Source organism: Scyliorhinus torazame, chromosome 8 (genome assembly GCF_047496885.1).
Source record: "Scyliorhinus torazame isolate Kashiwa2021f chromosome 8, sScyTor2.1, whole genome shotgun sequence".
NCBI lineage: Eukaryota > Metazoa > Chordata > Chondrichthyes > Carcharhiniformes > Scyliorhinidae > Scyliorhinus > Scyliorhinus torazame.
The window spans coordinates 158870053-158887402 of record NC_092714.1 but is presented as its reverse complement, the minus strand read 5'-3'; the positions used below and the strand labels follow the sequence as shown (position 1 = coordinate 158887402).

The window sequence follows — 17350 nt, the reverse complement described above, 5'->3', positions numbered from 1 at the left end:
ACGCACAAGTGGAGGATACGAAGTTTTTGTTCCTTCGACGGGCAGCTTTCGGCTGTGCTTAAATAACTGTTAAAACACTCCAGCCAGTGTTTACATGCAGCTGTTGCATTTGCTGCGTGCGGGATGAGTCGAAGGCACTCCGGCTTGATATGAAGCTCCATCTTTTTAAAACTTGTGCATTAAATTGATGCACCATCAATTGGACACAAGGCGAAGATGCGATCCAAACGAAAGGCTTTAATACACAAGATGTGTGCCCGACAGCAGACGTACAGAAGAATGGCCGACTGCCGGGGAACACGGGTTCTTCTATCCTGAGAGGCACATGACTTACCTGGGCCAATGGGCAGCGAGTCCTCTGCACCAATGGCAGCTCACCTCTGAAGGTACAGTAATACCCCCAGTCATACTACCACACATTGCACCTGGATGATTCAGCTACTGTTGAGGGGCTGGCACTGGTGTCACGTGGAACACAATCAATTCCAATGAAAAACTGTGCGAGATCCGTAGGTTTCACGATTGGCGCTCAGGAGACTGACAAGCTGCAGCGGCATATACACACTTCACTCTCCACACAGACCATCCCAGCCAACAAGATGGCAGTAGTTGCACTCGAGTGCACCCATACAGCTGATGGGTCAGCTGGGGCCAGAGGGCACCCATGGGCCGGTGGCCCCAAGTTCACATTGGGCAGTCAGCATCATATGCAGCTGCATAGCTGCCTTCCTGGCTGCGGCAATGGTGTGCCGCATCCGTCCACCCCAACCCCACAGCCCACCTCCTGACCACACCCCACTACTGCCCCCCCCCCCCCCCCCCCCCCCCCCCCCCGCCCCCCCCCCCCCCCGGCCCTGGCAGAGGTCCCCGGCCGGCGGCACAACTGTCAGGAAACAATGGTGATGGACACTTTGCGGGCGCCCTCTCTCTCCCTCAGCAGCCAGCACGTTAGTTTTACGATTTTTAAAGGCACAAGTGAACCGCGCCGTCGGGGAGGCGGCCCATCAGCCCGGAGGATCCGGAAAATCCCGGAGAACCCCGGAGGCCCCAGAGAACCCCCGAGGCCCAGGAGAATCCCAGAGGCCCCGGAGAATCCCAGAGGCCCCGGAGAATCCCGGAGAGCCCCGGAGGCCCCGGAGAACCCCGGAGGCCCCGGAGAACCTCGGAGGCCCCGGAGAACCCCGGAGAACCTCGGAGGCCCCGGAGAACCTCGGAGGCCTCGGAGGCCCCGGAGAACCTCGGAGGCCCCGGAGAAGCCCAGCGGCCCGGGAGAATACCGGAGGCCCCGGAGAATACCGGGTCAGACCTGCGAATGATATGCAAACGGTGTTTACTGTATGTGCGTTCCAGACCGCATTAACGGCGCTTCGATGTGATGGAGAATTACGATTTAGCGTCAAATCGGTGCCCGCCACAACTTTTGTGTCAGAACATATTCTCCGCCCAATCACGTTTCCCAATTTCAGCGTCAGCCAACAGAGAATTCCACCCATGATGTTTTAAGAATAAATGCTTTGTAAATGGGAATTAACTGATGGTTTGAAACCTACCTGAACTCAGGAGGGCTGTGAACTCCATTCAGAATTTTATTCCTAGCTGCAGCTGGTCTATAGGTGCTGCATCGAACCTAGAAAGAGGGAAGATGAACACAATAACTATTGTCAAAACATCAACTCACAAGGAAGCAGCAACCCAGAGATATACTACTGAGACTCTGCAGTGCCAGCAGCCCAGATAAACAGTCGGGCAGAAGTAAGTAGTACAAATGCCAGTCACTGAAACAAGCATATACAAATGATGCATAAACAACTGGAATACAAAGGAAACGACAGCTGGCAGCTCACCAGTAAAGGATGGAGACTTGTGATCAATGTAATGAATATGATTAATCACCCTGTGTCGTGTGTGACCCCTGAGAACAGAGTGATCTCCCTGTGTAGAGAGTGATCTCCCTGTGTAGAGAGTGATCTCCCTGTGTAGAGAGTGATCTCCCTGTGTAGAGAGTGATCTCCCTGTGTAGAGAGCGATCTCCCTGTGTAGAGAGCGATCTCCCTGTGTAGAGAGCGATCTCCCTGTGTAGAGAGCGATCTCCCTGTGTAGAGAGCGATCTCCCTGTGTAGAGAGCGATCTCCCTGTGTAGAGAGCGATCTCCCTGTGTAGAGAGCGATCTCCCTGTGTAGAGAGCGATCTCCCTGTGTAGAGAGCGATCTCCCTGTGTAGAGAGCGATCTCCCTGTGTAGAGAGCGATCTCCCTGTGTAGAGAGCGATCTCCCTGTGTAGAGAGCGATCTCCCTGTGTAGAGAGCGATCTCCCTGTGTAGAGAGCGATCTCCCTGTGTAGAGAGCGATCTCCCTGTGTAGAGAGCGATCTCCCTGTGTAGAGAGCGATCTCCCTGTGTAGAGAGCGATCTCCCTGTGTAGAGAGCGATCTCCCTGTGTAGAGAGCGATCTCCCTGTGTAGAGAGCGATCTCCCTGTGTAGAGAGCGATCTCTCTGTGCAGAGAGCGATCTCTCTGTGCAGAGAGCGATCTCTCTGTGCAGAGAGTGAATTCCCTGTGCAGAGAGTGATCTCCCTGTGCAGAGAGTGATCTCCCTGTGCAGAGAGTGATCTCCCTGTGCAGAGAGTGATCTCCCTGTGCAGAGAGTGATCTCCCTGTGCAGAGAGTGATCTCCCTGTGCAGAGAGTGATCTCCCTGTGCAGAGAGTGATCTCCCTGTGCAGAGAGTGATCTCCCTGTGCAGTGAGTGATCTCCCTGTGCAGAGAGTGATCTCCCTGTGCAGAGAGTGATCTCCCTGTGCAGAGAGTGATCTCCCTGTGCAGAGAGTGATCTCCCTGTGCAGAGAGTGATCTCCCTGTGCAGAGAGTGATCTCCCTGTGCAGTGAGTGATCTCCCTGTGCAGTGAGTGATCTCCCTGTGCAGAGAGTGATCTCCCTGTGCAGAGAGTGATCTCCCTGTGCAGAGAGTGATCTCCCTGTGCAGAGAGTGATCTCCCTGTGCAGTGAGTGATCTCCCTGTGCAGTGAGTGATCTCCCTGTGCAGCGAGTGATCTCCCTGTGCAGCGAGTGATCTCCCTGTGCAGCGAGTGATCTCCCTGTGTAGAGAGTGATCTCCCTGTGTAGAGAGTGATCTCCCTGTGTAGAGAGTGATCTCCCTGTGTAGAGCGTGATCTCCCTGTGTAGAGCGTGATCTCCCTGTGTAGAGAGTGATCTCCCTGTGTAGAGAGTGATCTCCCTGCGTAGAGAGTGATCTCCCTGCGTAGAGAGTGATCTCTCTGTGTAGAGAGAGATCTCCCTGTGTAGAGAGAGATCTCCCTGTGTAGAGAGTGATCTCCCTGTGTAGAGAGAGATCTCCCTGTGTAGAGAGAGATCTCCCTGTGTAGAGAGTGATCTCTCTGTGTAGAGAGTGATCTCCCTGTGTAGAGAGTGGTCTCCCTGTGTAGAGAGTGATCTCCCTGCGTAGAGAGTGATCTCGCTGTGTAGAAAGTGATCTCCCTGAGAACAGAGTGATCTCCCTGTGTAGAGAGCGATCTCCCTGTGTAGAGAGTGATCTCCATGTGTAGAGAGTGATCTTCCTGTGTAGAGAGTGATCTTCCTGTGTAGAGAGTGATCTCCCTGTGTAGAGAGTGATCTCCCTGTGTAGAGAGTGATCTCCCTGTGTAGAGAGTGATCTCCCTGTGCAGAGAGTGATCTCCCTGTGCAGAGAGTGATCTCCCTGTGCAGAGAGTGATCTCCCTGTGCAGTGAGTGATCTCCCTGTGCCGTGAGTGATCTCCCTGTGTGGAGAGGGATCTCCCACTTTGGAGAGTGATCTCCCTGTGTGGAGAGCGATCTCTCTGTGTGGAGAGCGATCTCCCTGTGTAGAGAGCGATCTCCCTGTGTAGAGAGCGATCTCCCTGTGTAGAGAGTGATCTCCCTGTGTAGAGAGTGGTCTCCCTGTGTAGAGAGTGATCTCCCTGTGTAGAGAGTGATCTCGCTGTGTAGAAAGTGATCTCCCTGAGAACAGAGTGATCTCCCTGTGTAGAGAGCGATCTCCCTGTGTAGAGAGTGATCTCCATGTGTAGAGAGTGATCTTCCTGTGTAGAGAGTGATCTTCCTGTGTAGAGAGTGATCTCCCTGTGTAGAGAGTGATCTCCCTGTGCAGAGAGTGATCTCCCTGTGCAGAGAGTGATCTCCCTGTGCAGAGAGTGATCTCCCTGTGCAGAGAGTGATCTCCCTGTGCAGTGAGTGATCTCCCTGTGCCGTGAGTGATCTCCCTGTGTGGAGAGGGATCTCCCACTGTGGAGAGTGATCTCCCTGTGTGGAGAGTGATCTCCCTGTGTGGAGAGTGATCTCCCTGTGTAGAGAGCGATCTCCCTGTGTAGAGAGTGATCTCCATGTGTAGAGAGTGATCTTCCTGTGTAGGGAGTGATCTTCCTGTGTAGAGAGTGATCTCCCTGTGTAGAGAGTGATCTCCCTGTGCAGTGAGTGATCTCCCTGTGCCGTGAGTGATCTCCCTGTGTGGAGAGGGATCTCCCAATGTGGAGAGTGATCTCCCTGTGTGGAGAGTGATCTCCCTGTGTGGAGAGTGATCTCCCTGTGTGGAGAGTGATCTCCCTGTGTGGAGAGTGATCTCCCTGTGTAGTGAGTGATATCCCTGTGTAGAGATTGATCTCTCTGTGTAGAGCGTGATCTCCCTGTGTAGAGAGTGATCTCCCTGTGTAGAGAGTGATCTCCCTGTGTAGAGAGTGATCTCCCTGTGTAGAGAGTGATCTCTCTGTGTAGAGCGTGATCTCCCTGTGTAGTGAGTGATAGCCCTGTGTAGAGAGAGATCTCCCTGTGTAGAGAGTGATCTCTCTGTGTAGAGAGTGATCTCCCTGTGTAGAGAGTGATCTCCCTGTGTAGAGAGTGATCTCCCTGTGCAGTGAGTGATCTCCCAGTGCAGTGAGTGATCTCCCAGTGCAGTGAGTGATCTCCCTGGCAGTGAGTGATCTACCTGTGTAGAGAGTGATCTCCCTGTGCAGTGAGTGATCTCTCTATGCAGTGAGTGATCTCTCTATGCAGTGAGTGATCTCTCTATGCAGTGAGTGATCTCCCTGTGCAGGGAGTGATCTCCCTGTGCAGGGAGTGATCTCCCTGTGCAGGGAGTGATCTCCCTGTGCAGGGAGTGATCTCCCTGTGCAGGGAGTGATCTCCCTGTGCAGGGAGTGATCTCCCTGTGCAGGGAGTGATCTCCCTGTGTAGAGAGTGATCTCCCTGTGTAGAGAGTGATCTCTCTGTGTAGAGAGAGATCTCCCTGTGTAGAGAGTGATCTCCCTGTGCAGAGAGTGATCTCCCTGTGCAGAGAGTGATCTCCCTGTGCAGTGAGTGATCACCCTGTGCAGTGAGTGATCTACCTGTGTAGAGAGTGATCTCCCTGTGCAGTGAGTGATCTCCCTGTGCAGTGAGTGATCTCCCTGTGTAGAGAGTGATCTCCCTGTGTAGAGAGTGATCTCCCTGTGTAGAGAGTGATCTCCCTGTGTAGAGATTGATCTCCCTGTGTAGAGAGTTATCTCCCTGTGTAGAGAGTGATCTCCCTGTGTAGAGAGTGATCTTCCTGTGTAGAGAGTGATCTCCCTGTGCAGTGAGTGATCTCCCAGTGCAGTGAGTGATCTCCCAGTGCAGTGAGTGATCTCCCTGTGCAGTGAGTGATCTCGCTGTGCAGTGAGTGATCTCCCTGTGCAGTGAGTGATCTCCCTGTGTAGAGAGTGATCTCCCTGTGTAGAGAGTGATCTCCCTGTGTAGAGAGTGATCTCCCTGTGTAGAGAGTGATCTCCCTGTGTAGAGAGTGATCTCCCTGTGTGGAGAGTGATCTCCCTGTGTGGAGATTGATCTCTGTGTAGAGCGTGATCTCCCTGTGTAGAGCGTGATCTCCCTGTGTAGAGCGTGATCTCCCTGTGTAGAGAGTGATCTCCCTGCGTAGAGAGTGATCTCTCTGCGTAGAGAGTGATCCCCCTGTGTAGATTGTGATCACCCTGTGTAGAGAGTGGTCTCCCTGTGTAAAGAGTGATCTCTCTGTGCACAGAGTGATCTCCCTGCGTGGAGAATGATCTCTCTGTGTAGAGAGTGTTCTCCCTGTGGAGAGAGTGTTCTCCCTGTGGAGAGAGTGTTCTCCCTGTGGAGAGAGTGTTCTCCCTGTGGAGAGAGTGTTCTCCCTGTGGAGAGAGTGATCTCCCTGTGTAGAGAGTGATCTCCCTGCGTAGAGAGTGATCTCTCTGCGTAGAGAGTGATCCCCCTGTGTAGATTGTGATCACCCTGTGTAGAGAGTGGTCTCCCTGTGTAAAGAGTGATCTCTCTGTGCACAGAGTGATCTCCCTGCGTGGAGAATGATCTCTCTGTGTAGAGAGTGTTCTCCCTGTGGAGAGAGTGTTCTCCCTGTGGAGAGAGTGTTCTCCCTGTGGAGAGAGTGTTCTCCCTGTGGAGAGAGTGTTCTCCCTGTGGAGAGAGTGATCTCCCTGTGTAGAGAGTGATCTCCCTGTGTAGAGAGTGATCTCCCTGTGTAGAGAGTGATCTCCCTGTGTAGAGAGTGATCTCTCTGTGTAGAGAGTGATCTCCCTGTGCAGTGAGTGATCTCCCTGTGCCGTGAGTGATCTCCCTGTGTGGAGAGGGATCTCCCAATGTGGAGAGTGATCTCCCTGTGTGGAGAGTGATCTCCCTGTGTGGAGAGTGATCTCCCTGTGTGGAGAGTGATCTCCCTGTGTGGAGAGTGATCTCCCTGTGTAGTGAGTGATATCCCTGTGTAGAGATTGATCTCTCTGTGTAGAGCGTGATCTCCCTGTGTAGAGAGAGATCTCCCTGTGTAGAGAGTGATCTTCCTGTGTAGAGAGTGATCTCCCTGTGTAGAGAGTGATCTCCCTGTGTAGAGAGTGATCTCCCAGTGCAGTGAGTGATCTCCCAGTGCAGTGAGTGATCTCCCAGTGCAGTGAGTGATCTCCCTGGCAGTGAGTGATCTACCTGTGTAGAGAGTGATCTCCCTGTGCAGTGAGTGATCTCTCTATGCAGTGAGTGATCTCTCTATGCAGTGAGTGATCTCCCTGTGCAGGGAGTGATCTCCCTGTGCAGGGAGTGATCTCCCTGTGCAGGGAGTGATCTCCCTGTGCAGGGAGTGGTCTCCCTGTGTAGAGAGTGATCTCTCTGTGTAGAGAGAGATCTCCCTGTGTAGAGAGTGATCTCCCTGTGCAGAGAGTGATCTCCCTGTGCAGTGAGTGATCACCCTGTGCAGTGAGTGATCTACCTGTGTAGAGAGTGATCTCCCTGTGCAGTGAGTGATCTCCCTGTGCAGTGAGTGATCTCCCTGTGTAGAGAGTGATCTCCCTGTGTAGAGATTGATCTCCCTGTGTAGAGTGTGATCTCCCAGTGCAGTGAGTGATCTCCCTGGCAGTGAGTGATCTACCTGTGTAGAGAGTGATCTCCCTGTGCAGTGAGTGATCTCTCTGTGCAGTGAGTGATCTCCCTGTGCAGTGAGTGATCTCCCTGTGCAGTGAGTGATCTCCCTGTGCAGTGAGTGATCTCCCTGTGCAGTGAGTGATCTCCCTGTGCAGGGAGTGATCTCCCTGTGCAGGGAGTGATCTCCCTGTGCAGGGAGTGATCTCCCTGTGCAGGGAGTGATCTCCCTGTGCAGGGAGTGATCTCCCTGTGCAGGGAGTGATCTCCCTGTGCAGGGAGTGATCTCCCTGTGCAGGGAGTGATCTCCCTGTGCAGGGAGTGATCTCCCTGTGCAGGGAGTGATCTCCCTGTGCAGGGAGTGATCTCCCTGTGCAGGGAGTGATCTCCCTGTGCAGGGAGTGATCTCCCTGTGCAGGGAGTGATCTCCCTGTGCAGGGAGTGATCTCCCTGTGCAGGGAGTGATCTCCCTGTGCAGGGAGTGATCTCCCTGTGTAGAGAGTGATCTCTCTGTGTAGAGAGTGATCTCTCTGTGTAGAGAGAGATCTCCCTGTGTAGAGAGTGATCTCCCTGTGCAGAGAGTGATCTCCCTGTGCAGTGAGTGATCTCCCTGTGCAGTGAGTGATCTCCCTGTGCAGTGAGTGATCTACCTGTGTAGAGAGTGATCTCCCTGTGCAGTGAGTGATCTCCCTGTGTAGAGTGATCTCCCTGTGTAGAGAGTGATCTCCCTGTGTAGAGATTGATCTCCCTGTGTAGAGTGTGATCTCCCTGTGTCGAGAGTTATCTCCCTGTGTAGAGAGTGATCTCCCTGTGTAGAGAGAGATCTCCCTGTGTAGAGAGTGATCTCCCTGTGCAGTGAGTGATCTCCCTGTGCCGTGAGTGATCTCCCTGTGTGGAGAGGGATCTCCCAATGTGGAGAGTGATCTCCCTGTGTGGAGAGTGATCTCCCTGTGTGGAGAGTGATCTCCCTGTGTGGAGAGTGATCTCCCTGTGTAGTGAGTGATATCCCTGTGTAGAGATTGATCTCTCTGTGTAGAGCGTGATCTCCCTGTGTAGAGAGAGATCTCCCTGTGTAGAGAGTGATCTTCCTGTGTAGAGAGTGATCTCCCTGTGTAGAGAGTGATCTCCCTGTGTAGAGAGTGATCTCCCAGTGCAGTGAGTGATCTCCCAGTGCAGTGAGTGATCTCCCAGTGCAGTGAGTGATCTCCCTGGCAGTGAGTGATCTACCTGTGTAGAGAGTGATCTCCCTGTGCAGTGAGTGATCTCTCTATGCAGTGAGTGATCTCTCTATGCAGTGAGTGATCTCCCTGTGCAGGGAGTGATCTCCCTGTGCAGGGAGTGATCTCCCTGTGCAGGGAGTGATCTCCCTGTGCAGGGAGTGGTCTCCCTGTGTAGAGAGTGATCTCCCTGTGTAGAGAGAGATCTCCCTGTGTAGAGAGTGATCTTCCTGTGTAGAGAGTGATCTCCCTGTGTAGAGAATGATCTCCCTGTGTAGAGAATGATCTCCCTGTGTAGAGAGTGATCTCCCTGTCTGGAGAGTGATCTCCCTGTGTAGAGAGTGATCTCCCTGTGTGGAGAGGGATCTCCCTGTGTGGAGAGGGATCTCCCTGTGTGGAGAGGGATCTCCCTGTGTGGAGAGGGATCTCCCTGTGTGGAGAGGGATCTCCCTGTGTGGAGAGTGATCTCCCTGTGTGGAGAGTGATCTCCCTGTGCAGTGAGTCATCTCCCGGTGCAGTGAGTGATCTCCCTGTGTAGAGAGTGATCTCCATGTGTAGAGAGTGATCTCCCTGTGTAGAGAGTGATCTCCCTGTGTAGTGAGTGATCTCCCTGTGTAGTGAGTGATCTCCCTGTGTAGAGAGTGATCTCCCTGTGTAAAGAGTTATCTCCCTGTGCAGTGAGTGATATCCCTGTGTAGAGAGTGATCTCCCTGTGTACAGAGTGATCTCCCTGTGTAGAGAGTGATCTCCCTGTGTAGAGTGTGATCTCCCTGTGTAGAGAGTGATCTCCCTGTGTAGAGAGTGATCTCCCAGTGCAGAGAGTGATCGCCCTGTGCAGAGAGTGATCGCCCTGTGCAGAGAGTGATCTCCCTGTGCAGAGAGTGATCTCCCTGTGCAGAGAGTGATCTCCCTGTGTAGAGAGTGATCTCCCTGTGTAGAGAGTGATCTCCCTGTGTAGAGAGTGATCTCCCTGTGTAGAGAGTGATCTCCCTGTGTAGAGAGTGATCTCCCTGTGTAGAGAGTGATCTCCCTGTGTAGAGAGTGATCTCCCTGTGTAGAGAGTGATCTCCCTGTGTAGAGAGTGATCTCCCTGTGAACAGAGTGATCTCCCTGTGTAGAGCGTGATCTCTCTGTGTCGAAAGTGATCTCCCTGTGTAGAGAGTGATCTCCCTGTGTAGAGAGTGATCTCCCTGTGTAGAGAGTGATCTCCCTGTGTAGAGAGTGATCTCCCTGTGTAGAGAGTGATCTCCCTGTGTAGAGAGTGATCTCCCTGTGTAGAGAGTGATCTCCCTGTGTAGAGAGTGATCTCTCTGTGTAGAGCGTGATCTCCCTGTGTAGTGAGTGATATCCCTGTGTAGAGATTGATCTCCCTGAGAACAGAGTGATCTCCCTGTGTAGAGAGTGAGCTCCATGTGTAGAGAGTGATCTCCCTGTGTAGAGAGTGATCTCCCTGAGAACAGAGTGATCTCCCTGTGTAGAGAGTGAGCTCCATGTGTAGAGAGTGATCTCCCTGTGTAGAGAGTGATCTCCCTGTGCAGAGAGTGATCTCCCTGTGCAGAGAGTGATCTCCCTGTGCAGAGAGTGATCTCCCTGTGCAGAGAGTGATATCCCTGTGCAGTGAGTGATCTCCCTGTGCAGTGAGTGATCTACCTGTGTAGAGAGTGATCTCCCTGTGCAGTGAGTGATCTCTCTGTGCAGTGAGTGATCTCCCTGTGCAGTGAGTGATCTCCCTGTGCAGTGAGTGATCTCCCTGTGCAGTGAGTGATCTCCCTGTGCAGTGAGTGATCTCCCTGTGCAGTGAGTGATCTCCCTGTGCAGTGAGTGATCTCCCTGTGCAGTGAGTGATCTCCCTGTGCAGTGAGTGATCTCCCTGTGCAGTGAGTGATCTCCCTGTGCAGTGAGTGATCTCCCTGTGCAGTGAGTGATCTCCCTGTGCAGTGAGTGATCTCCCTGTGCAGTGAGTGATCTCCCTGTGCAGTGAGTGATCTCCCTGTGCAGTGAGTGATCTCCCTGTGCAGTGAGTGATCTCCCTGTGCAGTGAGTGATCTCCCTGTGCAGTGAGTGATCTCCCTGTGCAGTGAGTGATCTCCCTGTGCAGTGAGTGATCTCCCTGTGCAGTGAGTGATCTCCCTGTGCAGTGAGTGATCTCCCTGTGCAGTGAGTGATCTCCCTGTGCAGTGAGTGATCTCCCTGTGCAGTGAGTGATCTCCCTGTGCAGTGAGTGATCTCCCTGTGCAGTGAGTGATCTCCCTGTGCAGTGAGTGATCTCCCTGTGCAGTGAGTGATCTCCCTGTGCAGTGAGTGATCTCCCTGTGCAGTGAGTGATCTCCCTGTGCAGTGAGTGATCTCCCTGTGCAGTGAGTGATCTCCCTGTGCAGTGAGTGATCTCCCTGTGCAGTGAGTGATCTCCCTGTGCAGTGAGTGATCTCCCTGTGCAGTGAGTGATCTCCCTGTGCAGTGAGTGATCTCCCTGTGCAGTGAGTGATCTCCCTGTGCAGTGAGTGATCTCCCTGTGCAGTGAGTGATCTCCCTGTGCAGTGAGTGATCTCCCTGTGCAGTGAGTGATCTCCCTGTGCAGTGAGTGCTCTACCTGTGCAGTGAGTGCTCTACCTGTGCAGTGAGTGCTCTACCTGTGCAGTGAGTGATCTCCCTGTGCAGTGAGTGATCTCCCTGTGCAGTGAGTGATCTCCCTGTGCAGAGAGTGAGCACCCTGTGCAGAGAGTGATCTCCCTGTGTAGAGAGTGATCTCCCAGTGCAGAGAGTGATCGCCCTGTGCAGATAGTGATCGCCCTGTGCAGAGAGTGATCTCCCTGTGCAGAGAGTGATCTCCCTGTGCAGAGAGTGATCTCCCTGTGTAGAGAGTGATCTCCCTGAGAACAGAGTGATCTCCCTGTGTAGAGAGTGAGCTCCCTGTGTAGAGAGTGATCTCCCTGAGAACAGAGTGATCTCCCTGTGTAGAGAGTGAGCTCCCTGTGTAGAGAGTGGTCTCCCTGTGTAGAGAGTGGTCTCCCTGTGTAGAGAGTGGTCTCCCTGTGTAGAGAGTGGTCTCCCTGTGTAGAGAGTGGTCTCCCTGTGTAGAGAGTGGTCTCCCTGTGTAGAGAGTGGTCTCCCTGTGTAGAGAGTGGTCTCCCTGTGTAGAGAGTGGTCTCCCTGTGTAGAGAGTGGTCTGCCTGTGTAGAGAGTGGTCTCCCTGTGTAGAGAGTGGTCTCCCTGTGTAGAGAGTGGTCTCCCTGTGTAGAGAGTGGTCTCCCTGTGTAGAGAGTGGTCTCCCTGTGTAGAGAGTGGTCTCCCTGTGTAGAGAGTGGTCTCCCTGTGTAGAGAGTGGTCTCCCTGTGTAGAGAGTGGTCTCCCTGTGTAGAGAGTGGTCTCCCTGTGTCGAGAGTGGTCTCCCTGTGTAGAGAGTGGTCTCCCTGTGTAGAGAGTGGTCTCCCAGTGTAGAGAGTGGTCTCCCTGTGTAGAGAGTGATCTCCCTGTGTAGAGAGTGATCTCCCTGTTTAGAGAGTGATCTCTCTGTGGAGAGAGTGATCTCCCTGTGCAGAGAGTGATCTCCCTGTGCAGAGAGTGATCTCCCTGTGCAGAGAGTGATCTCCCTGTGCAGAGAGTGATCACCCTGTGCAGAGCGTGATCTCCCTGTGCAGAGAGTGATCTCCCTGTGTAGAGAGTGATCTCCCTTTGTAGAAAGTGACCTCCCTGTGAAGAGAGTGATCTCCCTGTGCAGAGAGTGATTTCCCTGTGCAGAGAGTGATCTCCCTGTGCAGAGAGTGATCTCCCTCTGCCGAGAGTGATCTCCCTCTGTCGAGAGTGATCTCCCTGTGTCGAGAGTGATCTCCCTGTGTCGAGAGTGATCTCCCTGTGTCGAGAGTGATCTCCCTGTGTCGAGAGTGATCTCCCTGTGTAGAGAGTGATCTCCCTGTGTAGAGAGTGATCTCCCTGTGTAGAGAGTGATCTCCCTGTGTAGAGAGTGATCTCCCTGTGTAGAGAGTGATCTCCCTGTGTAGAGAGTGATCTCACTGTGTAGAGAGTGATCTCACTGTGTAGAGAGTGATCTCCCTGTGCAGAGAGTGATCTCCCTGTGCAGAGAGTGATCTCCCTGTGCAGAGAGTGATCTCCCTGTGCAGAGAGTGATCTCCCTGTGCAGAGAGTGATCTCCCTGTGCAGAGAGTGATCTCCCTGTGCAGAGAGTGATCTCCCTGTGCAGTGAGCGATCTCCCTGTGTAGAGAATTATATCCCTGTGTTGAGAGTGATCTCCCTGTGTAGAGAGTGATCTCCCTGTGTAGAGAGTGATCTCCCTGTGTAGAGAGTGATCTCCCTGTTTAGAGAGTGATCTCTCTGTGGAGAGAGTGATCTCCCTGTGCAGAGAGTGATCTCCCTGTGTAGAGAGTGATCTCCCTGTGCAGAGAGTGATCTCCCTGTGCAGAGAGTGATTACCCTGTGCAGAGCGTGATCTCCCTGTGCAGAGAGTGATCTCCCTGTGTAGAGAGTGATCTCCCTTTGTAGAAAGTGACCTCCCTGTGAAGAGAGTGATCTCCCTGTGCAGAGAGTGATCTCCCTGTGCAGAGAGTGATCTCCCTGTGCAGAGAGTGATCTCCCTGTGCAGAGAGTGATCTCCCTCTGTCGAGAGTGATCTCCCTCTGTCGAGAGTGATCTCCCTGTGTCGAGAGTGATCTCCCTGTGTCGAGAGTGATCTCCCTGTGTAGAGAGTGATCTCCCTGTGTAGAGAGTCATCTCCCTGTGTAGAGAGTCATCTCCCTGTGTAGAGAGTCATCTCCCTGTGTAGAGAGTCATCTCCCTGTGTAGAGAGTCATCTCCCTGTGTAGAGAGTCATCTCCCTGTGTAGAGAGTCATCTCCCGGTGCAGTGAGTGATCTCCCTGTGTAGAGAGTGATCTCCCTGTGTAGTGAGTGATCTCCCTGTGTAGTGAGTGATCTCCCTGTGTAGTGAGTGATCTCCCTGTGTAGTGAGTGATCTCCCTGTGTAGAGAGTGATCTCCCTGTGTACTGAGTGATCTCCCTGTGTAGAGAGTGATCTCCCTGTGTAGAGAGTGATCTCCCAGTGCAGAGAGTGATCGCCCTGTGCAGAGAGTGATCGCCCTGTGCAGATAGTGATCGCCCTGTGCAGAGAGTGATCTCCCTGTGCAGAGAGTGATCTCCCTGTGCAGAGAGTGATCTCCCTGTGCAGAGAGTGATCTCCCTGTGCAGAGAGTGATCTCCCTGTGTAGAGAGTGATCTCCCTGTGTAGAGAGTGATCTCCCTGTGTAGAGAGTGATCTCCCTGTGCAGAGATTGATCTCTCTGTGCAGAGAGTGATCTCCCTGTGTAGAGAGTGATCTCCCTGTGTAGAGAGTGATCTCCCTGTGTAGAGAGTGATCTCCCTGTGTAGAGAGTGATCTCCCTGTGAACAGAGTGATCTCCCTGTGTAGAGCGTGATCTCTCTGTGTCGAAAGTGATCTCCCTGTGTAGAGAGTGATCTCCCTGTGTAGAGAGTGATCTCCCTGTGTAGAGAGTGATCTCTCTGTGCACAGAGTGATCTCCCTGCGTGGAGAATGATCTCTCTGCGTAGAGAGTGATCTCTCTGCGTAGAGTGTGATCTCCCTGTGTAGAGAATGATCTCCCTTTGCAGAGACTGATCTCCCTTTGCAGAGAGTGATCTCCCTGTGTAGAGAGTGATCTCCCTGTGTAGAGAGTGATCTCCCTGTGTAGAGAGTGATCTCCCTGTGTCGAGAGTGATCTCCCTGTGTAGAGAGTCATCTCCCGGTGCAGTCAGTGATCTCCCTGTGTAGAGAGTGATCTCCATGTGTAGAGAGTGATCTCCCTGTGTAGAGAGTGATCTCCCTGTGTAGTGAGTGATCTCCCTGTGTAGTGAGTGATCTCCCTGTGTAGAGAGTGATCTCCCTGTGTAAAGAGTGATCTCCCTGTGCAGTGAGTGATATCCCTGTGTAGAGAGTGATCTCCCTGTGTACAGAGTGATCTCCCTGTGTAGAGAGTGATCTCCCTGTGTAGAGTGTGATCTCCCTGTGTAGAGAGTGATCTCCCTGTGTAGAGAGTGATCTCCCAGTGCAGAGAGTGATCGCCCTGTGCAGAGAGTGATCGCCCTGTGCAGAGAGTGATCTCCCTGTGCAGAGAGTGATCTCCCTGTGCAGAGAGTGATCTCCCTGTGTAGAGAGTGATCTCCCTGTGTAGAGAGTGATCTCCCTGTGTAGAGAGTGATCTCCCTGTGTAGAGAGTGATCTCCCTGTGTAGAGAGTGATCTCCCTGTGTAGAGAGTGATCTCCCTGTGTAGAGAGTGATCTCCCTGTGTAGAGAGTGATCTCCCTGTGTAGAGAGTGATCTCCCTGTGAACAGAGTGATCTCCCTGTGTAGAGCGTGATCTCTCTGTGTCGAAAGTGATCTCCCTGTGTAGAGAGTGATCTCCCTGTGTAGAGAGTGATCTCCCTGTGTAGAGAGTGATCTCCCTGTGTAGAGAGTGATCTCCCTGTGTAGAGAGTGATCTCTCTGTGTAGAGCGTGATCTCCCTGTGTAGTGAGTGATATCCCTGTGTAGAGATTGATCTCCCTGAGAACAGAGTGATCTCCCTGTGTAGAGAGTGAGCTCCATGTGTAGAGAGTGATCTCCCTGTGTAGAGAGTGATCTCCCTGAGAACAGAGTGATCTCCCTGTGTAGAGAGTGAGCTCCATGTGTAGAGAGTGATCTCCCTGTGTAGAGAGTGATCTCCCTGTGCAGAGAGTGATCTCCCTGTGCAGAGAGTGATCTCCCTGTGCAGAGAGTGATCTCCCTGTGCAGAGAGTGATATCCCTGTGCAGTGAGTGATCTCCCTGTGCAGTGAGTGATCTACCTGTGTAGAGAGTGATCTCCCTGTGCAGTGAGTGATCTCTCTGTGCAGTGAGTGATCTCCCTGTGCAGTGAGTGATCTCCCTGTGCAGTGAGTGATCTCCCTGTGCAGTGAGTGATCTCCCTGTGCAGTGAGTGATCTCCCTGTGCAGTGAGTGATCTCCCTGTGCAGTGAGTGATCTCCCTGTGCAGTGAGTGATCTCCCTGTGCAGTGAGTGATCTCCCTGTGCAGTGAGTGATCTCCCTGTGCAGTGAGTGATCTCCCTGTGCAGTGAGTGATCTCCCTGTGCAGTGAGTGATCTCCCTGTGCAGTGAGTGATCTCCCTGTGCAGTGAGTGATCTCCCTGTGCAGTGAGTGATCTCCCTGTGCAGTGAGTGATCTCCCTGTGCAGTGAGTGATCTCCCTGTGCAGTGAGTGATCTCCCTGTGCAGTGAGTGATCTCCCTGTGCAGTGAGTGATCTCCCTGTGCAGTGAGTGATCTCCCTGTGCAGTGAGTGATCTCCCTGTGCAGTGAGTGATCTCCCTGTGCAGTGAGTGATCTCCCTGTGCAGTGAGTGATCTCCCTGTGCAGTGAGTGATCTCCCTGTGCAGTGAGTGATCTCCCTGTGCAGTGAGTGATCTCCCTGTGCAGTGAGTGATCTCCCTGTGCAGTGAGTGATCTCCCTGTGCAGTGAGAGATCTCCCTGTGCAGTGAGAGATCTCCCTGTGCAGTGAGTGATCTCCCTGTGCAGTGAGTGATCTCCCTGTGCAGTGAGTGATCTCCCTGTGCAGTGAGTGATCTCCCTGTGCAGTGAGTGATCTCCCTGTGCAGTGAGTGATCTCCCTGTGCAGTGAGTGATCTCCCTGTGCAGTGAGTGATCTCCCTGTGCAGTGAGTGATCTCCCTGTGCAGTGAGTGCTCTACCTGTGCAGTGAGTGCTCTACCTGTGCAGTGAGTGCTCTACCTGTGCAGTGAGTGATCTCCCTGTGCAGTGAGTGATCTCCCTGTGCAGTGAGTGATCTCCCTGTGCAGAGAGTGAGCACCCTGTGCAGAGAGTGATCTCCCTGTGTAGAGAGTGATCTCCCTGTGTAGAGAGTGATCTCCCAGTGCAGAGAGTGATCGCCCTGTGCAGAGAGTGATCGCCCTGTGCAGATAGTGATCGCCCTGTGCAGAGAGTGATCTCCCTGTGCAGAGAGTGATCTCCCTGTGTAGAGAGTGATCTCCCTGAGAACAGAGTGATCTCCCTGTGTAGAGAGTGAGCTCCCTGTGTAGAGAGTGATCTCCCTGAGAACAGAGTGATCTCCCTGTGTAGAGAGTGAGCTCCCTGTGTAGAGAGTGGTCTCCCTGTGTAGAGAGTGGTCTCCCTGTGTAGAGAGTGGTCTCCCTGTGTAGAGAGTGGTCTCCCTGTGTAGAGAGTGGTCTCCCTGTGTAGAGAGTGGTCTCCCTGTGTAGAGAGTGGTCTCCCTGTGTAGAGAGTGGTCTCCCTGTGTAGAGAGTGGTCTCCCTGTGTAGAGAGTGGTCTCCCTGTGTAGAGAGTGGTCTCCCTGTGTAGAGAGTGGTCTCCCTGTGTAGAGAGTGGTCTCCCTGTGTAGAGAGTGGTCTCCCTGTGTAGAGAGTGGTCTCCCTGTGTAGAGAGTGGTCTCCCTGTGTAGAGAGTGGTCTCCCTGTGTAGAGAGTGGTCTCCCTGTGTCGAGAGTGGTCTCCCTGTGTCGAGAGTGGTCTCCCTGTGTAGAGAGTGGTCTCCCTGTGTAGAGAGTGGTCTCCCAGTGTAGAGAGTGGTCTCCTTGTGTAGAGAGTGATCTCCCTGTGTAGAGAGTGATCTCCCTGTTTAGAGAGTGATCTCTCTGTGGAGAGAGTGATCTCCCTGTGCAGAGAGTGATCTCCCTGTGTAGAGAGTGATCTCCCTGTGTAGAGAGTGATCTCCCTGTGC

The 17350-nt window shown here is 53.0% G+C and overlaps 1 protein-coding gene across 4 annotated transcripts in view; it reads right to left on the bottom strand.

Moving 5' to 3' along the window:
- Positions 1-17350, bottom strand: part of phex (phosphate regulating endopeptidase homolog, X-linked) — a 691216-nt gene that overhangs the window by 25753 nt on the left and 648113 nt on the right. For all 4 annotated transcript variants that reach the window (XM_072514452.1, XM_072514453.1, XM_072514455.1 and 1 more), the window contains one exon: positions 1551-1627. In XM_072514452.1, the coding sequence (XP_072370553.1) occupies positions 1551-1627 (77 nt within the window). The remainder of the gene's footprint in view (positions 1-1550; positions 1628-17350) is intronic.